The 27,168-nt window shown below is 43.9% G+C and overlaps 1 protein-coding gene across 2 annotated transcripts in view; it reads right to left on the bottom strand.

The window, feature by feature from the left end:
- GABBR1 (gamma-aminobutyric acid type B receptor subunit 1) overlaps positions 1 to 27,168 on the bottom strand; it is an 81,159-nt gene that overhangs the window by 31,778 nt on the left and 22,213 nt on the right. For both annotated transcript variants that reach the window (XM_075836556.1, XM_075836555.1), the window contains exons 5-8: positions 20,145 to 20,333; positions 16,560 to 16,580; positions 1,684 to 1,844; positions 592 to 726 (exon numbers count right to left, since the gene is read on the bottom strand). In XM_075836556.1, coding sequence (XP_075692671.1) covers positions 592 to 726; positions 1,684 to 1,844; positions 16,560 to 16,580; positions 20,145 to 20,333 — 506 coding nt within the window. The remainder of the gene's footprint in view (positions 1 to 591; positions 727 to 1,683; positions 1,845 to 16,559; positions 16,581 to 20,144; positions 20,334 to 27,168) is intronic.

Raw genomic sequence — 27,168 nt, 5'->3', positions numbered from 1 at the left:
AAAAAAGGGAGGGAGGATGGGAGAATGAAGGGAAGGAAAGAAGGAAGGAAGAAAAGAAAGAAAGAATGTAGAAAGGAAGAGAGAGAAAGGAAGGAAGGAAGGAAGGAAGGAAGGAAGGAAGGAAGGAAGCTGGGTGGAAAACAACAAAAGCAAAGTAGAAGACAAGAGAAGAATAGCAGGAAGATGGAGGCAGTGGCTGGAGCCAAGATGACAAGGAATAAATGAGGTTGACTAGAAGGCAGGAGAAGAGGATACAAGGGGAACTAGGGGAAGAAGAACAAGAACTAAAAGAAGAATGAAAAAACGGAAGGAAACATAAGGGAATGGTGGACTGGGTTAAAGGACAAGGAAGAAGACAGAGGAGGAAAAAGAGAGACAGGCGATAAGGGGAATAGAGGAGCCAAAGTGATTATAGGAAGAAGTAAGAAAACCAGAAGTAGGAAGTCACTAAAGATAGAAAGAAACACAGGTGAAAGAAAGACTTACAGAAGAAGACGGACTGAACGGCGAAGAACGAGACTTACAAAAATAAGCGAGACGAGGAGAAAAACAAAGTAAGACAGACGGTAGTGGCCAGAGACGGCTCCTCACCACAATGAGATGCCACATGCGGGCTGCTTCCGCCACCAGAGTGGATACACTGCTGCACCCTGGCATCAGCATAATCTTTATGGGGTCATTATATAGCAACTCATACAGGTGGCGCGTTGCCTGGCCAGGGTCACACTGGAGAGGGCAGAGAAGAAAAAGGTGATAGAATAAGACATGAGGAGAAAGTCATGAGCACCGACTGACACTAGGAGAATGCTATAAAGTGCAGGTAGATGATGAGGGTCCTCCCCCCCCCCCCCCCCCCCACATTCTCACTTGCAGCTTTCTATCTCCTGTTTTTGTCTCTCTCCCCATCTGTCTCTTTCTCTCCCTCCTCTCTGCCCATTCCTCTCTCTCTCTCACACACTCTCTCGGTCTATCTCTCTTCTCCGGAATATTTTACACTTTCCTCCGTTGCCGTGGTAACAGTGAGAGAGCTGAGTGGAATAATGAGAGCGCAGGGGGTAATCCTGCGAGAGAGCCTGGCTGCACCCCCTGCGCTCCCCCCCCCCCACTCCTCCTAGATAGTCTCAGTAAAGGTCACAAAGACTGTGCCAAGCCCCCCTGTGGAGGTCTCACTTTTCCCTCTCCTGTCATGGCTGTCTCTCACTTTTCCCTGCTGTCTCTAATCCTGTCACTTGCTGTTTCTACCTCCTCCTCACTTTCTTTTCCTTCTGCACTTTTGTTCTTCGCCCCTCTCACTTTTATTTGAGCCTCCTTCATTCTTTCCCCTTTAACAGTCCCCCTCACTTGTTCTTTTTTTTTTTGTCCCTCGGTCACCGACTAATGAAGCCGTTTCACATTATTAGCGCCACTTGCACTCTCATTTCTCCAGTATCATCTATTAAACTCGTCTCCGTCACTCGCTACCTGTCAGTGTCACCAGATCCTGCCTGTGCAGGTGTTATATACAGGTGAATCAGAAGACAGGTAACCACCTAGCACCAACAATCCTCATCCTCTTGGAATAATGCTACATTATAGCTTCACCCACAACCTAGGTGCCACCACCACCGCTACCACCACCACCGCAACCACCACCACCGCCGCCACCACAACCACCACCGCCACTACCCCTTTACCATCACTCACCTGGCTGTCATGGTGAATAAGTCTAAGTTCATATTCCGGCAATATGTCCCGTCTGTTGTTGACGTCTTCAAGGGCCATCTGTGCGGCCGGGTGACAGGCCTGTCCCCCAGGCCATCCCCCACTCATGGGGAAGAGAGCGCCCACGTGCAAGGCTTTCTTACCTGAGACCGCATCACACAGCAAGAGAGTCAGCACACAGAGAGACAGAGACATGACCAGTGGGGGAGACATAATCATTGGGGTAGTGGGGAAAACAGGGGTAACAGGAGGCCTGAGAGACTGGGTATAGGGGGAGACATCGCACACGCAGATACAGGGGAAAGAAGTGCGAGAGGGTTAATAGGTGTGAGAGTGCAAGTGATGGGGGCAGGAGAGTGCAAGCCAAACACACCAAAAAACAGATGGCAAAGACTGCAAAGCACAAAGATCAACAGGAAGCAGCGAGAACAGGTGGAAAGATGAGACTGACAGGCACAAGAGAGTGCAATTAGACTGTCAGGATAGAGCGATGGAGAGCGAGGAATGATTGGGATCAGTGAATGGAAAAGAATAGGAATCCAGAGACAGACAGCCAGTGACTAAATTAGACAGGCAGAATCAGTGCAGCGAGACAGCCCACGGATGTGGCAGGAGAGCACCGCAGCATCTGCACGATTCCTGATTTAATTCTGCAGTCTAGAGAACGACAGAGAGATGGAGAGAGGGAGCAGGAGGAGGAGACACAATGATGTCACCCACGCCGAAGGGAGCGAGGGATTACAAAGAGAATGGGAAATGAGAGAGGGAGAGAGGAGGGGGCTGTGAGAGTGGCAGAGGGAGAGGGGAGGGGGCTGTGAGAGGGGCAGAGGGTGAGGAATAGATACAGGACAGAGGTGACAAGCAGGGAGGGGAGCACATGGCAGGTGACGGGGAAGAGGGGAGCATGATACTATGAAACACAAATAGCAAAACATAGATACAGATGTAGCAGAGCTGATTTTGTCAACAAACTCCTTGTGGCTGCATTGTTTGTGTATCTTAATATCTCTTTAAGTTAAGGTAACATGGTACATTTATCTGCAGCTGTATGCAATACTGAAGATAAAACATTGTGATTTCATGACGTGTTATGCCAAATGACAAACTCAGCTCTGCTACACCTGTGTTCAGCTACAGTTTTATTTTTAGACAAAAGACCAAAAGAAACCATGGGAGTTGGCAAACTAAAAATGTAGGAGCTGATGGCAAAGCATGGATTATGTGGAACAGCATGGGTTAACAACAATGGAGCCCTCAGAGCCAAGACTGAGCACCAAGACACAAAGGTAACATGAAGGTAAACCTATAAAAGATATACAAGTTCTATAACAATTTATCCCTAGAAACATCCTTCCTACTATGGACATCAAGGTGAACAGACAAGTAGGTCCTGGAGTAGATCCAGAAGAATGTTCCACCAGTGACTAGACTAAAATGTGTCTTATTGTAGACACTTAGGACAACCAAGATCATTGATATTAAGATAACAGAAGAGGACAACCAACAGCAACATGGATGGAGACAACCATAGAAACCTCCAACATATACAACAGAACTCCAACCTAAAAGAAGGGAGAATGTCCTGATGAGGGTTATCCACAGTCCTCATCTTCAGATCCAATATATTGAGAGACAACACTACCTCCAAGACATTGTAGCACCTGCAATATTTGGTCCACTGTTCACACACAATGTACTATAAAAAAAAACTCGGGACACATGATATTGTCCGTAAACTGTGAACACCATAAAATATTATTGAAGGAACTGGAGTGTGTTGTCTATCAATATAAAAAAAAAAATCTGGAATGGACCACGGAGAAGCCGGAAGATCCAAATATAGGAATGGACATTCTGGAGAAACAATATTGTTGTGGTCACTGAAAGTTGAAACTGACATGGTGCCACTGTTAAGAAGAGGGGAGGTATAGAAGATAAAGACGAGATTGATGAAGAAGAGGAAGAGTAAGCAGGAGAAGAGATAAAAGGAGAGGATGAGCGAAGAAAACGGAGAAGAGGAAGAAGGAGACTAAGAGAAGGATGGAAGGGATAAAGAGGAAGAAGGAGATGATGGTGAAGAAGAGGGAGAAAAGGATGAAGAAGGACAAGGTGGAAGAAGATGTTGAAGAAGAGGAAGAAGGACAAAAAGAGGAAGACGACAAGGGGAAGATGCAGGAGAAAAGGAGGAAGAGAAGACTATTGTAAATAAGTGGAAGGAGAAGTAGAGGAAGAAGAAGAAGAGGTGGATGGAGGAGGAGAAGAGGAAGAAGATAGAAGAGATAAAGAGGAAGAAGGAGAAGAGGTAGATGGAGGAGCAGAAGAGGAAAAAGATAGAAGAGATAAAGAGGAAGAAGGAGAAGAGGTAGATGGAGGAGCAGAAGAGGAAGAAGATAGAAGAGATAAAGAGGAAGAAGGAGATGATGGTGAAGAAGGAGAAAAGGATGAAGGAGAACAAGATGTAAGATGGAGGGAAAAAAGAAGATGGTGAAGAAGAAGGAGAAAAAGAAGAAGACAAGAGGAAGATGCAGGAGAACAAGAAGAATATTGTAAATAAATGGAACGAGAAGAGGAAGATGGAGGAGAAAAAGAGGAAGGTGTGGAGAACAAGAGGATGGAAAAGATGATGAAGAAGCAAAGGAATATGGGAGAGAAGAGGAAGGAGTAGAAGCTGAAGAAGGAAGAGAAGAAGAATTAGAAGAAGAGGAGGATTATAGATTGGACTTGATGGACCTGTGTCTTTTTTTTCAACTTATAAACTATGTAGAGGAATAAAAGAGTAAGAATTCTAGAAATACTAATCATATATTTATTTCATCCTCATCCTGAAAGTTCTGAAAATCCTTTTTCCTTTAAATACCAAATCTCATTTCAGATCCTATTTTTGTATACAACACGTCAGGGAAATATGCCAAAATATCAGAAAAATAATTTAGAAGACTCTTAGTAAAATATGGAAACTATAACCAAGGGGAGGATGGAGAATATGAGACTGCAGAGATATTGGATATAGAAGATTCTATGTCGGGGGTGGGGAAGGATCTGGAGTGGTGGGTAACCACAAGAAGAGGCAAGAAAAACTGGAAAGGAGACGTCAGAAGATCAAGAGCAGAAGATACAGTAGATTAAAGAAGCAACGGGGACCTGGAAGTGTAACTGCTCCCCACACATGTGTTCCCCCTCCCAATCTTTCTCCTTCATTCAATTTGTATTTAGGTCAAAGGGATTTTTGCAGAATCTTCCACAATCTCTGTACAAGGAGAGAAGTAAAAAGTGTTACTGAGACAAGACTGACGGAGAAAGGAAAGACGACCAGAGCGTCTACTAGACAGACAAGTCCTAGAAATCCCTGCTGGGACCTGTACTTATACAAAAGATAGGACCTGCCCAGCGTTGTCCACGTCTGTTATCATCCAAAGGCAATGTCCACAAGAGCAGACAAGGGTGAACTTCTACTACACACGGCTGATGTCCTGGAAGCCTCCAAGTCCTGGCCATTGCTACATATATTATATAATGATGTCACTTTAAATACGGGAGTTCTAGAGTTCCACCTATTACTACCGATAATGGGACAAAAAGAGCAATTCCAATCACATATTAAATATCTAATAAGCTAATATTCCAATAGTCCATAGGTGGCAGTATTATAGTAGTTATATTCTTGTATATAGGGGGCAGTATTATACTAGTTATATTCTTGAATATAGGGGGCAGTATTATAGTAGTTATATTCTTGTATATAGGAGCAGTATTATAGTAGTTATATTCTTGTATATAGGAGCAGTATTATAGTAGTTATATTCTTGTATATAGAGGGAAGTATTATAGTAGTTATATTCTTGTATATAGGAGCAGTATTATAGTAGTTATATTCTTGTATATAGGAGCAGTATTATAGTAGTTATATTCTTGTATATAGAGGGAAGTATTATAGTAGTTATATTCTTGTATATAGGGGGCAGTATTATAGTAGTTATATTCTTGTATATAGAGGGCAGTATTATAGTAGTTATATTCTTGTATATAGGGGTAGTATTATAGTAGTTATATTCTTGTATATAGGAGCAGTATTATAGTAGTTATATTCTTGTATATAGGGTGCAGTATTATAGTAGTTATATTCTTGTACATAGGAGCAGTATTATAGTAGTTATATTCTTGTATATAGGGGTCAGTATTATAGTAGTTATATTCTTGTATATAGAGGGCAGTATTATTGTAGTTATATTCTTGTATATAGGGGGCAGTATTATAGTAGTTATATTCTTGTATATAGGGGGCAGTATTATATTAGTTATATTCTTGTATATAGGAGCAGTATTATAGTAGTTATATTCTTGTATATAGGGGCAGTATTTTAGTAGTTATATTCTTGTATATAGGGGGTAGTATTATAGTAGTTATATTCTTGTATATAGGAGGCAGTAAATATGAAATAGTTATATTCTTGTATATAGGGGGCAGTATTATAGTAGTTATATTCTTATAGATAGGGAGCAGTATTATAGTAGTTATATTCTTGTATATAGGGGGCAGTATTATAGTAGTTATATTCTTGTATATAGGGGGCAGTATTATAGTAGTTATATTCTTGTATATAGGGTGTAGTATTATAGTAGTTATATTCTTCTATATAGGAGGCAGTATTATAGTAGTTATATTCCTGTATATAGGGGGCAGTATTATAGTAGTTATATTCTTGTATATAGAAGCAGTATTATAGTGGTTATATTCTTGTATATAGGAGCAGTATTATAGTAGTTATATTCTTGTATATAGGAGTAGTATTATAGTAGTTATATTCTTGTATATAGGAGTAGTATTAGGGTATGTGCACACACACTAATTACGTCCGTAATTGACGGACGTATTTCGGCCGCAAGTCCCGGACCGAACACAGTGCAGGGAGCCGGGCTCCTAGCATCATACTTATGTACGGTGCTAGGAGTCCCTGCCCTGCTGCAGGACAACTGTCCCGTAGTATAATCATGTTTTCAGTATGAGACAGTTGTCTTGCAGCGAGGCAGGGACTCCTAGCATCGTACATAACTATGATGCTAGGAGCCCGGCTCCCTGCACTGTGTTCGGTCCGGGACTTGCGGCCGAAATATGTCCGTCAATTCCGGACGTAATTAGTGTGTGTGCACATACCCTTATAGTAGTTATATTCTTGTATATAGGGGGCAGTATTATAGTAGTTATATTCTTGTATATAGGAGTAGTATTATAGTAGTTATATTCTTGTATATAGGGGCAGTGTTTTAGTAGTTATATTCTTGTATATAGGGGGTAGTATTATAGTAGTTATATTCTTGTATATAGGAGGCAGTATTATAGTAGTTATATTCTTGTATATAGGAGGCAGTATTATAGTAGTTATATTCTTGTATATAGGGGGCAGTATTATAGTAGTTATATTCTTATAGATAGGGAGCAGTATTATAGTAGTTATATTCTTGTATATAGGGGGCAGTATTATAGTAGTTATATTCTTGTATATAGGGGCAGTATTATAGTAGTTATATTCTTGTATATAGGAGCAGTATTATAGTAATTATATTCTTGTATATAGGAGCAGTATTATAGTAGTTATATTCTTGTATATAGGAGGCAGTATTATAGTAGTTATATTCTTGTATGTAGGAGCAGTATTATAGTAGTTATATTCTTGTATGTAGGAGTAGTATTATAGTAGTTATATTCTTGTATATAGGAGCAGTATTATAGTAGTTATATTCTTGTATATAGGAGGCAGTATTATAGTAGTTATATTCTTGTATGTAGGAGCAGTATTATAGTAGTTATATTCTTGTATGTAGGAGCAGTATTATAGTAATTATATTCTTGTATATAGGGGGTAGTATTATAGTAGTTATATTTGTGTATATAGGGGCAGTATTATAGTAGTTATATTCTTGTATATGGGGGCAGTATTATAGTAGTTATATTCTTGTATATAGGGGCAGTATTATAGTAGTTATATTCTTGTATATAGGAGCAGTATTATAGTAGTTATATTATTGTATATAGGAGCAGTATTATAGTAGTTATATTGTATATAGGGGGCAGTATTATAGTAGTTATATTCTTGTACATATTAAAGATATTCAACTTTAGTTAATTCCCTTCCCCCACTTATTTTGTCAGTACATGAAATCTGTGCTTCATCTTAATGAAAATGGTATTTAGCAAAACAATCATTTTTAATATCAGCATTGACTGGAATTGCCCTTTAAACTATTTATAGAGGGACTGGAGTATTATCTGAGAATTAGAGGTGCCTTGCCTTGTTGCCTTGATGTAAAGTGCAGCTCAGCAGGGCAGCAGTTGTATTGTCTGGCATTTTCCCATGTGTCACAAAGCAGCAGGGGTTAATTACTAATTAATTACAGAGACATTTGCTGCGGGTTCTTGAGAACTGCTTTATAGCAGAAAGGTGCAGACCACAAGTGACCAGGTTTGCCATTAAGGGGGTAATAACCAGGAGAAATATTGGGCCTGTAAAATTGCTTATAGTTCTAAAAAATGACACTTTTCTAAACATCGGCTGAGTGACACGGAGTTCTCCGAGCGCTTGGCACATATTTAACCTGCAGCCAATAAAACACTATTGAGAACTAAAAAGCTTTTACTGACCTGAAAATGCACTGGCATAAAAGTTCCCCCCTGCCAGCTCCTCGAAATGGGCCATATCACGTATAAAACAAGCAGGCCATCTATGATATAGGAGGCGGCAGGGACTTCTCTGGAGCTGGACCCGGAGAGTGGGGCAGGAATTGATAAAGATACTGAAGCTGGAAATAGTCTGAACATCCAATGTCTATCGGGCAGGGGGCACTGAACAGGCGGTGCCCAATGACCTGGGGGTTGAAAAGGCCCAGGTTGGGACATGCCATCTTCTCAAACTGTAAGTGAAATTAAGTATTTTTTCAGTATCAGTCCACCTATATTATGGGGACTGTAGGGCATTCTCGGACGTGAGTTTTTTTTTTGTTGATTTGCCCTAAATAGTTGGGGGCCGCTCACCACTCTCATCTATATAAATATTAAAGGGGTAGTTCATGTTGGAGACCCCCCTCTTCAGAGCCGCTTCCTCAACAGGAGACTAATTATAGAAGGTCCTGCTGCTGGGACCCCCACCAATCAACCGCGATCACCGGAGTGGGTGACACATATGACGGGAACTTAAAACGGAGGCTTCTAGGCAAAAAGTGTATGTTGTGTTCGCCGAGACATACATTGAATGGCCACTTTATTGGAGACACCTTCCCTTCCAGGATTGGAGATTCACTGTATGGAAATTAGACTCGTGGCCTCGGAGCCCAACATAAAATCAAGTGTGCAAGTTTTCCGTGGATCCGTTTTAGTGGGAATCCACATTAGAATGGAAAAATCGAGAGATCTTCAAACGAAGAATGGTCAATGGTGTTAGGCTACCGGGGCCATTATTTAAAAAACTGCCAACCTTGTGGAGATTTTTCGTGTAACGTGGTCGAGAGTAAACAGAGAATGTGTGATCGAGAAAAAACATCCAGCGAAGGGGGATCCTGCGAGCGTTAACAACTCATGGACGAAGCTGGTGGAGGTGGAGTAATGGTGGTGGGGATGTTTTCTTGGCACACACTGGGTCTTTTGATACCCGTAGATGGAGTAGTAGGGCTTATCTAAAAAATGTGGTCAAGTTAATCTCTTCGTGGCCACTGTTTACCCAATGGCAGAGGGCACTTTACTGTGAGGAGCGATCCTATCCGCATGGAGCAATATTCCTAAATTGCTGCGATTCTGAAGTACAAAGGAGGTCCGACACGCTATTAGATGGTGGTCACTAATAAAGTGGCCATTCAGTGTATCTTGTCAATCTTCTCCAAGTATGAAGCTCAGCATGGGCATAACTAGAGAAGGTAGGTGCCAAGGTTGTGGTCACACCCGGGCCCTGGAGCTTTAGGAGGCCTCATCTGAGGAGACCAGTACCATAATGAGGTGTATAAGTTGGTGGGCACTCCTACAGATTTTGGATTGGGGCCCAGGAGCTTCAAATTAGGACTCTTTCTATTTTTTCCAAAAAATTGGAACGAATGGCAAACTTTTCCAATGGAAATATTTCCCCTGCCCCCACATTTTTGATCCATTCATGTTTTGGGTTAAAAAAAGATCAAAGGGCCAAAAAAGAGGGAGTCCCATTCCTAATACTAGATTCAGGTATCTCCTAGGAAAACTGGGCCCATCCCGAGTGGTTGAGCTGCTATCTTTTTGTTGGGGGAGGGGTGTTAATGCCTTCCAGCACCCCCATTTGTCAGGGTGTAACAGCAGAAGGGGTATACTGAATATTATCGCTTCTGGGGTGCAGCCTTGATGAGGAGTACGTAGCGGTGAAGCAATGGTGCCTCGTATAAGGACCACATACACGAGGCAACCAAATGTGTTTTCCCAGCTCTATGATTCAGAGCAGAAATGAATCTTGGAAGTGCGATAAGCAGCTCGATTTCATTGGTTCCCCCGCCTGTCATCTGATACTGCAGCAAAAAGCTTTAAAGTCCTGGACTTACTGCATTATATTCAAGTGTAAGAACAAATGTAATGACATTAAAGCAGAAGTTCTTAACCCCGTCCTCCCAGGGACCCAACCGGCCCGGCTTCCCGTATTGCAGGTAATGTCAAACCAATGGATGGGAGTCTTTAAAGTCCCTCAGATCAAACAGAAATTCTCGCTGCACCATAAGTTCCCTGCACTGCAGTTTGGGCTTTCTAAAATTCTCCAAAATATTTTGCTAGGTTTTTGCTATTTTACGGCCATAACACTAAGACAAAGAGCTAAATGTAAACTCCTAGTCTGGGCAATATATTATACACCTATATATTCTGAGCATCGCCGGGGGAAGTGATCACCAATCCGGCTGTACAAGATTGCTCAGAAGGGTTGTCACTTTTCTAGTTTCCATAGGACCCCCCACAGGTCCTGTGATTAGCTGTGATGACCAAAACAAAGGGGTTGCGGTCCTCGGGGTTATGCCCACCCATAACCCCCTCTCGATTAAATCGGTAGTGGAAAATCTTCAAACTAGAGCTCAGGTTTTCCGCAGGGATGATGATAGGAGGTAGAGAACTGACAACTGCTAAAGCAGACTAGAAAAAGGGTAAGATTGGAGTTTTGCCAAAAAAGTATCATAATCCCAACTTTTTGGATGCTATTTTTGAATATATAGGATCTCAATAAAGGGAATTATTTCTATTTAACAAATTATAACTTATAATGGGGGGAAAACAGAAAAAGGTATAATCAATGGGAGTAAAAAAAAAATTGGACCCAATAAATAATTTTGTTGATTTCTTAACCCCCATTTTGAGTAGGGGAGGGACATCAGAAAGGTTGCGGACTACCAAGGATATGTGCGCTAAAGTTAGCCGACCAATTCCCTCTGGGTCCTCCTTAAAACCACAGAGTAAAAAAATAAATAGACCCTAGAGACTCATTATTGTGTCAAAGTTTCGGCCCACCGGAGGACCCTCTGGTCTGTCCGACCCTGCTCTTTGTTGCTACAGAGGACTGATCATATTTGATCTGCAGCCAGGCACACAAAAATAATGGAAACTCCAATTTTTACTTGAGTATCCCTTTAAGAAATGACAGCACTAGTAAAATTCTTACTGCACTGACATATTGTGCAGATTTTGCAGCGTGAAAAGAAAAATGAAGGGAATTGCTTTAATGAAATGCTCCATTGGGTCCGTTATAGAACGGATGTTAGCGGGGGAGGGGGAGCAGACGGAATAACGCCACAGTACCCCTCGTGACCTTAGCTGCATTTTACTCCAGGAGCGGGTTACCGATGGGAATAAAATCCTCCAATTAAATCAAAGTCGAGCGAGGATGTGTCTACAAGTGTTTACATGGCCCGTGATCGCTGTGTTACAGGAAGGCTGACTACCGGGGAGCGCCACGTGACGGATCATAAATCACATATATATAGATGCGGCAGGCAGCACAGGCAGGATGGAAGACGTATAAGCGCTTTACTTAATTAGCTCAGTGCATTTCAGATGAGTCAAGGAGACAGTGAACCCACTAATGGACATTAGTAGGAAGTAAACGGTAAGGAGGTGGCAGCATTGTTATTTAGGCAACTGTATTACTAACCGTTGTGTAGCGGCCGGGTCCCGTCCCTGATCCATGGAAAGATAGGACATGTCCTATCTTTCCACGGATCGGAGAGTCGGCTCCATTTTCACGGACCCGATTCACCCGCTAAAGTGAATGGGTCAGTGAAAATTATCATGTGAAACTGGCTTAAGGCCCACGTATGGCGCTGTTATTTGGACACCATACTGTATGGCACGTGCCCTATACTGCACCAGATGAGGGGGCGCCAACAGTAGGCAACACACAGGGCATCATCCAACATAAGACTGGATATGAATGAAGACCTCGACAAAAAAAATAAAAAATTCTGTAAGTAAAGCAAAGCTAATGACCCAACGTTCCCACTTCTGATTTGCGGTTATATGGCCCATCTTAATTTTTGGGTGGAAATCCTCTTTAAATGACGCTAATGTGTGTGCCATGATGACGTCTTGTGGTTGAGCCTTTCTGAGCTTGATTACTCTAACTGTGAAGAATCCTTTTTAATATTGATGATGGAGCCGTGTTATCTCCACACGTAAATTATATCTCCTGTACAGTTCTTGGAATTAATAATTCACGTGCCAGTAATTTGTATTGACCTTGTATATATTTATATATATTAATAAGATCGCGTCAGTTTTTCAGAGCCAGAGAAGCCCAGGAACCTCCCAGGCTATTTATTGATCTAGTCGCTTTTTAACTCTCCAGTTTTTCTATAACTATTTTACAGTGTGGAGCCCAAACCTGCCCATACATTCAAGAAGAGGCCTTACAAGAGATTTATAAAGGGGTATTACATATGAGTCGAAGATTTTTACCACTTTTTTTATGCACCCAAAAATGTTATTTGCTTTTGCAGCCGCTGCTTGACATTGAGCTTCGTTTACTGAGAACCCGAATAGCCAAAGTCCTTTTTCTTGCTGTTATGCCTGTTTTTTCTTCATTTTCTGTATAAACAGTCATCCTATTACTGCTGTTCATTGCTTTACATTCATCACTTATAATCATCTAATACTAACAAGCTCTCATTTTTCACATTTTACAAATGAAACTTTTTTCATATTTTTGCATAGGACACAAAATCACCACCTGTCTGTCTTGCATTCCTACCGGAAATCTCAAGATTTGGGGGGACCGCAGTCTTGTTGATAACAGTAATGTGTCTGGTGACAGGATCAGATTACAACATGGCCACATCGTTGGCGACATTGGCTTGGGCCACACAAAACAATATTTGTAGAAAAAAGTTTCTAGATGTTTCAAGACAAAAGTTATTGGTTGTGACTTTGTCGTAGTAACAGTGTAAAATATTCTTTTTTTTATCTTCCTTAAAGGACGTTTTGTGGATATACATCTTCTCTTTGCCAATAGGATGACCACCATGGTATAAATAAAGGGTTATCCCCATCTCAGACATTCATGGTATATTAACTGGTCAGTGAGCTACGCTGTTTCCCTACCTCCCATAGAATTAAACAGCTCAGCGAGCTCGGCTGTTTCCATGCTCACGGCCAACTTGCCACTGGGTCTCCAGCTGAATGCACTGGCCAAGGACTCCCTCACTAGGCTACTGGCTCAGGGGATCCCCAATTTTGAGATAGGATTCGGATCCCAGAGCTGCGAAATGCCATAATTATCTGAGATAAGAATATCCCTTTTCATTCACATGAACATCCAAGATCTATGGTCACAACAAAGTTATCTGTTCAGCCCTAAATCCCCAACTTCGTTAAGTAACACGTTGGATTGTGAACTATAAGGTTTGACATTATAGTTTTACCCAGGACATAAGTAGAGATGAACAACATGCTTAAAGGGAAACTCCACCTTCATTTAATACATGCCATAGTTCAAATCTACATAAAAAGTTCAGTCACTGTGTACATACATTACATTACTTATCCTGTACTGATCCTGAGTTATATCCTGTATTATACCCCAGAGCTACACTCACTATTCTGCTGCTGGAGTCACTGTGTACATACATTACATTACTTATCCTGTACTGATCCTGAGTTATATCCTGTATTATACTCCAGAGCTGCACTCACTATTCTGCTGGTGGAGTCACTGTGTACATACATTACATTACTTATCCTGTACTGATCCTGAGTTACTACCTGTATTATACTCCAGAGCTGCACTCACTATTCTGCTGGTGGAGTCACTGTGTACATACATGACATTACTTATCCTGTACTGATCCTAAGTTTCATCCGGTATTCTACTCCAGAGCTGCACTCACTATTCTGCTGGTGGAGTCACTGTGTACATACATGACATTACTTATCCTGTACTGATCCTGAGTTATATCCTGTATTATACTCCAGAGCTGCACTCACTATTCAGCTGGTGGAGTCTCTGTGTACATACATTACATTACTTATCTTGTACTGATCCTGAGTTGCATCCTGTATTATACTCCAGAGCTGCACTCACTATTCTGCTGGTGGAGTCACTGTGTACATACATTACATTACTTATCCTGTACTGATCCTGAGTTACATCCTGTATTATACTCCGGAGCTGCACTCACTATTCTGCTGGTGGAGTCACTGTGTACATACATTACATTACTTATCTTGTACTGATCCTGAGTTACATCCTGTATTATACTCCAGAGCTGCACTCACTATTCTGCTGGTGGAGTCACTGTGTACATACATTACATTACTTATCCTGTACTGATCCTGGGTTACATCCTGTATTATACTCCAGAGCTGCACTCACTATTCTGCTGGTGGAGTCACTGTGTACATACATTACATTACTTATCCTGTACTGATCCCGAGTTACATCCTGTATTACACTCCAGAGCTGCACTCACTATTCTGCTGGTGGAGTCACTGTGTACATACATGACATTACTTATCCTGTACTGATCCTAAATTTCATCCGGTATTCTACTCCAGAGCTGCACTCATTATTCAGCTGGTGGAGTCTCTGTGTACATACATTACATTACTTATCTTGTACTGATCCTGAGTTGCATCCTGTATTATACTCCAGAGCTGCACTCACTATTCTGCTGGTGGAGTCACTGTGTACATACATTACATTACTTATCCTGTACTGATCCTGAGTTACATCCTGTATTATACTCCGGAGCTGCACTCACTATTCTGCTGGTGGAGTCACTGTGTACATACATTACATTACTTATCTTGTACTGATCCTGAGTTACATCCTGTATTATACTCCAGAGCTGCACTCACTATTCTGCTGGTGGAGTCACTGTGTACATACATTACATTACTTATCCTGTACTGATCCTGAGTTACATCCTGTATTATACTCCAGAGCTGCACTCACTATTCTGCTGGTGGAGTCACTGTGTACATACATTACATTACTTATCCTGTACTGATCCTGAGTTACATCCTGTATTATACAAGACAGCTGCACTCACTATTCTGCTGGTGTACAAGGAAGCTTCTCTTGTACTGAGCCTTAGTTACAGCCTGTATTTTGCCTCCTGGGATAGGCCGTGTGGTTATAGCCTATATATATTGCTGCTGAATTATACACTTTGCTGAGACTTATAGTTCTACAAGTGTTTACCTGCTCATCAGGACCAGGAAAATCAAGGAACTTTTTTTTACTTTGCAGCTTTTCTGTGCAGCACCCCCCTGACCCCAGCACATGAGGCTGCACAGGTAACGGACAGCGATAGCGCAGTACACAGGGGCAGAAACTAGAATAGATTATATCATATATAACAGTGAACTTCCTATAATGCCATATCCAGTAGTCCAGAAATTCTGATAATCCAGCGCAGATCAACAAAATATTCTGGACTCTCAGGAACTCGACAGACGGCTGAGCAGAACATACAAGACGATAGCAGCAGATTCACGCTATGTTTCTTGTGGCCCCCGACTCTTCTCAGAGTTCTCTACCCTACAAGGTTTATAGAATTTTCTATCATAATCTGATAATCCACAATGTTTTATAATCCAGCACCTGCCAGGTCCTATTAATGCCGTATTAAAGGAATTTTACTATATATGCCTCCATTTACCAGATGTATTGTGTAGACTAACGAAAACTCCTGAGCAGCCTCGCCCTCCTGCACGTCACCCTAAGGCATTATTTACACGAGCGTGTTAAACGTCCGTAGCGGCCGTCCCACGGACCTTTGTAATTCAATGTGGCCGTTCACACAGCCGTTTTTTCAACGGACCATGTGAAGGGACCGTGGGAAAATAGGACATGTCCTATTTTTTCACGCTTCCCTCCATAGACTCTCATCTATCGCGTCCTGCAGCACAGACCACGGATGCACCTAGGACGTGAAAAACATCCGTTTTTCACGTCCTAGGTGCGCAACGCTCGTGTAAATAATGCCTAAGGCCGGGCCATTTAATGCATGGTCCCAGGGTGTCACGTAAATTGAGTCACATGATACTTTATTTTTTAACACTAGGTTTACCTACAGGCCTATTGACCGGATACGAAGTTATCCAAAATGACAAACTCAGCTCTGCTACATCTGTCACAACACATTTCTCCCGTCTCCAAATACAGTGTTACAAATGAGACGTATACATCATGTGACAAGACTCCGCCTACTCCTAGATTCAAACAGGTAACTATATTAAAAATAAATAAAAGGAAAGGTGAACTATCAGGAGACTGAATGGAAAAACGATAGAAGGATATGACGGAGCGGAGGAAGACACGGGGAAGAAGGATCCACAAGACGGACTGACATACAGGGACGGAGATATAGACTTACGTGACGTGTCCGTGCGTCTGACTGCAGCGTTAGCCAAAGAGACAAGAGACAGCGGATTAGAAACTTATCAACGAGAAAGAAGAAGAGCGGAGAAGAAAAGTAACATTAGTAAGAGCAGCGGTCTACCATACTAACCCCTGACCTGAACCAGGGGGCTCCCACCACTAGGGGGCCATAGTGGGGCAGCTGCCACTAACAACCAATCAGATTGCTGCTCTAATTTCCTAACCCATATTATAAGGATGAGAGCTGGAAGCTGATTGGTTGTATGCGCTTTGCGTGCACTAGATCCTATGATTTGCAGATACAGTCACTTTCAGGCGCCGGCAAATAGACTCTATATAAGTGGGCATAGTACTGGAAGCGCTGGACCTAGGTATAAGTGTGGAGTTTTTTAAAGGGGTTCTATAAAAATAGTTAAAAGTACTGACACAGTGTAGTGCTTCAATTTGAACCCTCTAAACTCTGATTTTAGTGACCACAGCTGCAGGAAGACAGTGATTATTTACATGTGCTCCATGTAGGATTGATTAGTCATGCCTGATCTATTTGATCTCCTAGAGCAGACATGACCAATCGATCCTGCAGGGATCACAGCTGCGCAAACAATAGGAGCAGCATCCAGAGACTGAATCTTTATACAAAACTGATTATTACATTGGAGCACTACATAGACTCAGGTATTTTACCCCATTTATATAAACACTGAAGCCCTATAGCAGTGGCCTCTAATCTGTGGCTCCCCAGCTGTTGCAAAACTACTACTTCCAGGATGCTGGGAGTTGTCGTTTCGCAATAGCTCGAAAGCCACAGGTTGGGAAAACTTGTTTCTGGATGAGTCCTAAGACCACTTTTCATTACTGGACAGTATAAGATATGTAAATATATATTATATGTGACATTTGCATTTGTTTTTAGCAGCCAATGTGGCGTAATTACGCCAAAAAAAGACACACACGTGATCACGGCGGTTGGAAGTCGCTTTTATTTCTGCAGCAATAGAATAAGATGAATATAGAGAATTAAATATTATCACATTGAGAAACAAAACTTGTACAATGGAGACCTCTGGTGGTGACTGTAGAGAAGTGCAGGAGATAATCGGCATAAACCGCTCACAGCGCCACGCGGAGGATATACTGTAGGCAGCCGGTTCAATTCCAAACTCCCTCCACCTGAAGTAAATGTAATAGCTGTGGCGAACAGGGGGTTAAGATGTTCTGGGATCTGTAGTTCTTACAAGCGCCACACACGCTGGATTTTATTGCTGAAATTAAACCAACGCTCCAGCCTTAAAAGCAGCCGGAGGATTTCAGACCTCACGGTCACCTAATTGACGGATGAAATCCAAAATCGTGTCATGTAGCCACATAGAGAGATCAGAGCTGATTTATTATCCTCACAAATACACAAGATTAAAAAGCTCATCAATAAAATCAGCGGCACGCCGAATAATCGATAGACTCCACGTTTTGCCCATTTCAGCTGCTGAAAACGCTGGTAAAAGCCGAAACCGAAACCCGGTGTATTCAGAAAGTATTGTGAATACACCGGGAGCTCGGCTGTTCCCAGACTTCCCGGCCTCCTCTGTGCGGAGTCTCCGCCTGGATGTAGCGGCCGGCAGCACCTTCACCATGCAGGGTGGGGTCAGGGGTTCCAGAGGTGGCACCCGCATCGATTAGACATGTATGGCATCCCCACCCCCATGCATGCCCACCACCTTTTTGTTTGGCCCTTATTCCAGTCACGTAACCAGGGTCAGCCTTCAATTCGATGCCGGCCTGTGCCTAATTTTCTGTTAACTATATTTATAAACGGTCTGCGGAAAACATAGTGCCCCTCATAACAGTGACAGCCATAGACCCCCCCCCCCCACAACAGTGACAGCCATATACCACCCCCATAACAGTGACAGCCATATACCACCCCCATAACAGTGACAGCCATAGTGCCCCCATAACAGTGACAGCCATAGTGCCCCCCATAACAGTGACAGCCATAGTGCCCCCCATAACAGTGACAGCCATAGTGCCCCCCATAACAGTGACAGCCATAGTGCCCCCCATAACAGTGACAGCCATAGTGCCCCCCATTACAGTGACAGCCATAGACCACCCCCATATTAGTGACAGCCATAGTGCCCCCCCACAACATTGACAGCCATATACCACCCCCATAACAGTGACAGCCATAGTGCCCCCCATAACAGTGACAGCCATAGTGCCCCCATAACAGTGACAGCCATAGTGCCCCCCATAACAGTGACAGCCATAGTGCCCTCACAGAAGCTGGAGAGCCACATGCTGCCCTGGGGACTGACCCTGCAGGAACATATTTCACCACTAGAGGGCAGAAGGCTGCAATTGTTAAAGAAGTTCAACCAAAAACGGGGACGAGAATTAACATCAATCAACAAGATTATAAGGGGCGAGGAGGAGGAAAACATCAACATTAGCGCAGATCCATCTATACCCAGTGCCATGACCAGGGCTGATATAATCATAATGCAAATGGTGCAGCTGCCCCCGTCTGTGTTTTCGGTCCTGGGCACCCGTCAGCGTTGTCGGTCCTGGGCCCCCGTCAGCGTTGTCGGTCATGGGCCCCCGTCAGCGTTGTCGGTCATGGGCCCCCGTCAGCGTTGTCGGTCATGGGCCCCCGTCAGCGTTGTCGGTCATGGGCCCCCGTCAGCGTTGTCGGTCATGGGCCCCCGTCAGCGTTGTCGGTCATGGGCCCCCGTCAGCGTTGTCGGTCATGGGCCCCCGTCAGCGTTGTCGGTCATGGGCCCCCGTCAGCGTTGTCGGTCATGGGCCCCCGTCAGCGTTGTCGGTCATGGGCCCCCGTCAGCGTTGTCGGTCATGGGCCCCCGTCAGCCTTCTCGGTCATGGGCTCTGGGTTACCAGAGATCACATTTTCTCTTCACCTTCTACTTACTAATAGAACTTCAGACAAGACGTGTGAAGGAGCTGCTGAAGTGTGTGTGTGTGTGTGTGTGTGTCTATTTGGCCAAAAGTATTCGAGCCATCACACCTGTATGAGCCTCTATGACATCCCGTTCTAAATCCATAGATATTAATATGACTTTGGCCCCTTTTGTGGCTACAACAGCTTCCACTCTTCTAGAATCACTCCGGACAAAACAGATCCACTGTCTTACACCATGTGGTAGGTGTGAGGGGGCGGAGCATGACAGAGATTCTCTCTTTAGTGATCTTTGATTGTCTGTGACATGCTCCGCCCCTCAGGCCCTGCACTAGGCATAACACAATTAATCACTTTTGTGAAATGTTCCTTTAAAAAAAAATAGTTCTAGTTTTAGGTAAATAATAACAAAATCAAAATGGATCAGGGCAGATTGCATCTGGATGAAAATACAATTCCATTTACTGACAGCAAGCAGAGATCAAAATGTGAGTAATTGAGAAACACAGTATATTAGAAAGTACTATAACTTTTCATTATGCGATGAATCGACTTTGGACTAGAAATCCTCTCTAATGTTTATATTTGTCAGATAGAAGGGGAAAAGTGAGGTGACACCCCATATCTTCTCCTATTCTCCCCCATTATTCCTCTTCCTTGTCTCACCTTGACAGGCAGGTTTGGGGTGGTCCCACTTCCCCAACTTTGTGCACATACTATGGCTGGATCCCACCAGTAAGAAGCCTGGGTCACATCTGAATCGGACGCTTGTCCCCTCTATCGGGACACGGCCCGCCATGTTATGTTCTACATCTCCGTTCTCCAGCTTCAAGTGCATACGGGGACAGGTGGGGACTGTGGAAAGAAGAAGGATCTATGAGAACAACATAAAGGAACAGCAAAGTAGAGTAATCCCACCACTACACCACGACTGCGCCATCCATGACACCAGGTGAGAACTCCTCCCCTGCTGGAGCCCCCCGACAGGGGCAGAATTTTGGCCCATGTACAGTGCATCCCTGCACTTTCCCCACCTGCAATTTTGGGTGGAGGGGATGGGTACCACTTCACTGGTCTAAAACTAGCATCTCGTTTTCCCACCTGCTGTGAAATTGATTATATTATTATTATTTTTTTTTTTATTTTTTTTTTAAACAGAGGATAAATTACAGAATGTCAGGTTTATTTTCCCATAAGAAAAAAATAAATGAGTGAGGAGGAGGAGGAGGAGTGAAGTCACAAAGTAAGTGGGAGGAGTTATCTGGGGAGCTCTGGTGACATCACAGAACGAGGGATCGATGTTACCTGGAGGGGGCTGCTGATGTTAGAGTGAGGGGGCAGTGTTTTCTGAGTAGGGCTGATGATGTCACAGAATAAGGGGGCAGTGTTATCTAGGAGGGCTAAAGATGTCACAGACTGAGGAGGCAGTGTTACGTGTAGGATGGCTGGTGATGTCACAGAGTGAGGGGTAAACATTATTTAGGGAAAACTTAGGGGGTCAGTGTTGCAGGGCTGGTGATGTCACAGATTGAGAGGGCAGGATTTGGTTTTTTTAGGGATGGCCAGTGATGTCACAACTTAGGGGGCAGTGGAATCTTAGTAAGGACTGGTGATATCACAGAGTGAAAAGACAGAATTATCTAGGAAGGACTGGTGATGTCATAGAGTGAAAAGACAGCATTATCTAGGAAGGACTGGTGATGTCATAGAGGGAAGCGGCAGCATTATCTAGGAAGGACTGGTGATGTCATAGAGGGAAGCGGCAGCATTATCTAGGAAGGACTGGTGATGTCATAGAGGGAAGCTGTAAAGGATCTGCCAGGCACTACGTCTGGGTATACTCCCAGGATTAATCAGTCGACACCTGAGGCCAGACCTCTGAGACTGACACCTGCTCCCACCAATCAGGGTGGCAGGCTCAGGAGTGGGAGAGCCTATCGCGGCCTGGTCAGTCAGAGTTAGCTCAGCCCCCTGTCCATTTATACCTGCCGTTTTCTCTTCCTCCTTGCTTGTTATTCTTCTTGGATTCCTGGCCCCACTGCTGCCTTGCTCCAGCCTGCTTCTGCCTTGCTTCAGTTCCGTTTATCCTGCGTTGCTCTGCCCCTGGCTTGCTTCTGCTCCGTGCTCCCGTTTGTATACTCCACTACTTCCTGATCCTGACTGGCTCATTCACCGCTCCGTTTCCTCGCGGCGTTCCGTGGGCTACTGTATTCCCTTGCGTGTTCCCTGTTTGTACTCCCTTGCACTTAGACAGCGTAGGGACCGCCGCCAAGTTGTACCCCATCGCCTAGGGCGGGTCGTTGCAAATAGGCAGGGACAGGGCGGTGGGTAGATTAGGGCTCACTTGTTCCCTTCACCTCCTTCCTGCCATTACAGAAGCGGCAGCATTATCTAGGAAGGACTGGTGATGCCATAGAGGGAAGCGGCAGCATTATCTAGGAAGGACTGGTGATGTCATAGAGTGAAAAGACAGTATTATCTAAGGAGCGCTGGTGATGCCACAGAGGGAGGGGGCAGTATTACCTGGGGAGAGCAGTTGATGTCACAATGTGAGATTGCAGTGCTATTTGGGGAAGGCTTCAGAACTGACTCCGGTATAATTCAAATATCATTATTGAATAAAAAAAGTCCATGCATTTCAGCACATAAACCTTGAAGTGTAACTTCAAGCAAAAACTCTAAATTTTATTTTTGCCTGGGGGGCATTTCCCTCAATGTCCAGCAGAGGGGGCATTTCCCTCATTATTCAGCCCGAGCTTCTCATTAGGGTATGTGCACACGTAGTGACCAAAAACGTCTGAAAATACAGAGCTGTTTTCAAGGGAAAACAGCACCTGATTTTCAGACGTTTTTTGAGCAACTCGCATTTTTCGCGCCGTTTTCGCTGCGTTTTTTACGTCCGTTTTTGGAGCTGTTTTTATTGGAGTCTATGAGAAAACAGTAGATTCACTGAAAAATTGATAATGAATGTCGTTCCAATATTGTTAAATATAGTTCACCGCCTGAAAGAACGATTAAAATGTAAAGTTTATTAATAGTATTTATAAAATTGTGGCTCAACCAGCCACTGATACCAGACCAGGCATAAGCAAGCGATTAGCGACAAGAGAAAATGGTTCAGAGTGAATGATGTATCTCACACCTAAATAGCACTTCCCCTGCTAATAGTATAAATTCCGCTAAATCCTTGCCAAAAATCACTATCTATACAGATCCTACGCGTTTCCTCATCACACTTAAGGTGATGTTTCCTCAGGGATTCATAGATATAAATTGTAGTTAAATTCTAAAGTGTTTCAATGGTTGCAATGTTACAGCACTGGATAGCACTGTTCATGTGCTGATTATTAGCCTCCAGGCGCATGCACGGCTCTAATACACTGTCCGTACACGCGCCGAAAAGACCCATGGTTTAAAAGGCTGAGAGCCCACCCTCAAAAGGTCGTCCCCGGGGGAAGCCACCAATCCGCGTCCTACACGACAGCCTGTGACGTGCCGGAGGCGGCTCCCCCGGACCTAGCAACCAGTGAGGGTTCCTGAACGCCGAACGCGTCCATAGTAACTAGGGGACGCTAGACGCGGCTCCTGAACTGTCAGTCGACAGCAATACACATACGAATACAGTTAATGTAATACACGGCAGTGTAAAAGAACCAGGCCGTGTAAGTACATTGGGAGAGGTGAGTCCTCATGAGAGCCGTCTTAGTAGGAGACAACGCTCTCGAACGTGACACAGTTAGTGTCCTATTATCCCAGACGTCAGCCAGGGATCACAGATACATCCAGACAGCGTATATAGCATCGCCGAAAAGGTATGCTAGGTACAAGTTATGGGGGATCCACAATGTTAATCATCCCGTCCCAGTTTACCTTAGAAGATCGCACGCACAGGCACAACTCGCGCCCACTGACCAGTGGTACACAGGAAGAATCAACTGGTAGCATACTCAAGTGGTATCAAAATCAGAAGTAGGAGTATACTGGGTCAGAAGAGCCGGGAGAGCTAGAACATGTGAGAAACGTGGAAAAACGCGTTCAAAAACGCATGGTGTGCATGGAGGACAAGGGCCGATTGATCCACAAATACCCAGGAGTGGCATATATTGTAAATATGGAAGACTCCCTAGATGACCCAGCAAGCCATAGGGTCACATTATGTGATTAAAGGAAACAAGAATAAGAGATTTGTTCGTTAATGCCATGAGGGTTAATTGTCTGCATTCTAAAAATCCATTCTGCCTCTTTTTGTAATATCTTCTTATCCAGGTCCCCACCTCTCAGGAGGGGTCTCACATGTTCTATTCCCTGGAAGACAAGGGCAGTAGCATCCCCATCATGGCAGGACCACACGTGTCTTGATACCGGGGTGTCCACTTTCCTTCTGACATCCCCAATGTGGTCCCGAATCCTTCTCCTAAATTCCCTTTTGGTCTTACCCACATATTGTAGGCCACACTTACAGGTAATCAAGTAAACAATGCCCTTTGTTTTGCAGTTTATGAATGACCTGTTGTCAAAGGTTTTACCAGTTTGGGTGCTCGTGAAGTTCTTACTACATAATATGGACACACAGGCTTTGCATGTTCCACATCTGTATGTCCCTTTGGTACTGTTAACCAGCCAGGTACTACACGGTGTCATCGGTTGTAAATGGCTATGGACCAGTCGGTCCCTGAGATTACGTCCCCTTCTATAGGTAATGAGCGGGGCATCCCCAACAATGGCCCCCACATCTGGATCTGCCTTAAGAATGCCCCAGAAGCGTTTGAGCACTTCCCTGACCTCTCTGTTGGCCGAGTCAAAAGTACCAATGACCCTGATTTGTTCTTCATTTGTTTCCCTCGGTTTTGGGTTAAGCAGGTCCTCTCTATTGCACCCAAGTGCATTCTGATATGCCCCTCTCAACACATCCCTAGGGTATCCCCTATGTCTAAATCTGTTCTCTAGATCACGTGCGGATATCCTAAAATCGGTAATAGTAGAGCAATTCCTCCGTGCCCTGAGGTATTGGCCCTTTGGTATCCCTCTCTTTAGGTTAGAAGGGTGCCAGCTTTCCCACCGTAGTAGGCTATTGGTCGCCGTCTCCTTGCGATACATATTGGTCTCCAGAATCCCCATGTCCGTCTTAGAGATCGTAATGTCCAGAAAGGTGATCCTAGTGTCTTGAATCTCAGATGTAAAGAAAAGACCTAATTCATTGGCATTCAAGATCTCCACAAATTCTTTACATCTGAGATTCAAGACACTAGGATCACCTTTCTGGACATTACGATCTCTAAGACGGACATGGGGATTCTGGAGACCAATATGTAAGGCAGATCCAGATGTGGGGGCCATTGTTGGGGATGCCCCGCTCATTACCTATAGAAGGGGACGTAATCTCAGGGACCGACTGGTCCATAGCCATTTACAACCGATGACACCGTGTAGTACCTGGCTGGTTAACAGTACCAAAGGGACATACAGATGTGGAACATGCAAAGCCTGTGTGTCCATATTATGTAGTAAGAACTTCACGAGCACCCAAACTGGTAAAACCTTTGACAACAGGTCATTCATAAACTGCAAAACAAAGGGCATTGTTTACTTGATTACCTGTAAGTGTGGCCTACAATATGTGGGTAAGACCAAAAGGGAATTTAGGAGAAGGATTCGGGACCACATTGGGGATGTCAGAAGGAAAGTGGACACCCCGGTATCAAGACACGTGTGGTCCTGCCATGATGGGGATGCTACTGCCCTTGTCTTCCAGGGAATAGAACATGTGAGACCCCTCCTGAGAGGTGGGGACCTGGATAAGAAGATATTACAAAAAGAGGCAGAATGGATTTTTAGAATGCAGACAATTAACCCTCATGGCATTAACGAACAAATCTCTTATTCTTGTTTCCTTTAATCACATAATGTGACCCTATGGCTTGCTGGGTCATCTAGGGAGTCTTCCATATTTACAATATATGCCACTCCTGGGTATTTGTGGATCAATCGGCCCTTGTCCTCCATGCACACCATGCGTTTTTGAACGCGTTTTTCCGCGTTTCTCACATGTTCTAGCTCTCCCGGCTCTTCTGACCCAGTATACTCCTACTTCTGATTTTGATACCACTTGAGTATGCTACCAGTTGATTCTTCCTGTGTACCACTGGTCAGTGGGCGCGAGTTGTGCCTGTGCGTGCGATCTTCTAAGGTAAACTGGGACGGGATGATTAACATTGTGGATCCCCCATAACTTGTACCTAGCATACCTTTTCGGCGATGCTATATACGCTGTCTGGATGTATCTGTGATCCCTGGCTGACGTCTGGGATAATAGGACACTAACTGTGTCACGTTCGAGAGCGTTGTCTCCTACTAAGACGGCTCTCATGAGGACTCACCTCTCCCAATGTACTTACACGGCCTGGTTCTTTTACACTGCCGTGTATTACATTAACTGTATTCGTATGTGTATTGCTGTCGACTGACAGTTCAGGAGCCGCGTCTAGCGTCCCCTAGTTACTATGGACGCGTTCGGCGTTCAGGAACCCTCACTGGTTGCTAGGTCCGGGGGAGCCGCCTCCGGCACGTCACAGGCTGTCGTGTAGGACGCGGATTGGTGGCTTCCCCCGGGGACGACCTTTTGAGGGTGGGCTCTCAGCCTTTTAAACCATGGGTCTTTTCGGCGCGTGTACGGACAGTGTATTAGAGCCGTGCATGCGCCTGGAGGCTAATAATCAGCACATGAACAGTGCTATCCAGTGCTGTAACATTGCAACCATTGAAACACTTTAGAATTTAACTACAATTTATATCTATGAATCCCTGAGGAAACATCACCTTAAGTGTGATGAGGAAACGCGTAGGATCTGTATAGATAGTGATTTTTGGCAAGGATTTAGCGGAATTTATACTATTAGCAGGGGAAGTGCTATTTAGGTGTGAGATACATCATTCACTCTGAACCATTTTCTCTTGTCGCTAATCGCTTGCTTATGCCTGGTCTGGTATCAGTGGCTGGTTGAGCCACAATTTTATAAATACTATTAATAAACTTTACATTTTAATCGTTCTTTCAGGCGGTGAACTCTATGAGAAAACAGCTCCAAAAACGTCCAAAGAAGTGTCCTGCATATAATGTATATAAGTGTCCTGCACTTCTTTTGACGAGGCTGTATTTTTACGCGTCGTCGTTTGACAGCTGTCAAACGACGATGCGTAAATAACAGGTCGTCTGCACAGTACGTCGGCAAACCCATTCAAATGAATGGGCAGATGTTTGCCGACGTATTGGAGCCGTATTTTCAGACGTAAAACGAGGCATAATACGCCTCGTATACGTCTGAAATTTGGCCGTGTGAACATACCCTAACAGCGCAGTTTTGTGGTCATGCTCTACAGGCAACAGAGATGAAGAAACCCTGATATTGCCTTAACACAAAAACTAAAGTAAGTTACACTTGAGGAGGTGGGAGAGTCAGAACAAGAGCGGAATTTTGAGGTTTTACCTGGAGTTACATTTTAAGTACAGTCCTGGCCAAAAGTTCTGAGACTGACAAATTTGGGTTTTCACGCAGTTCAACTGCTTCAGGGTTTTTCGATCTTTTAGGCCTTATTCACACAGACATGTCCGTTTTGCGCGCGCAAAAAATGCTGCGTTTTGCGTGCACAAAAGGTCCTCAGCATATGGAGCGCGGCTGTGTGATTTTCCCGC

Source organism: Rhinoderma darwinii, chromosome 8, assembly GCF_050947455.1.
Source record: "Rhinoderma darwinii isolate aRhiDar2 chromosome 8, aRhiDar2.hap1, whole genome shotgun sequence".
NCBI lineage: Eukaryota > Metazoa > Chordata > Amphibia > Anura > Rhinodermatidae > Rhinoderma > Rhinoderma darwinii.
The sequence above is the reverse complement of the archived record's forward strand: the minus strand, read 5'-3'. Positions and strand labels throughout refer to the sequence as shown.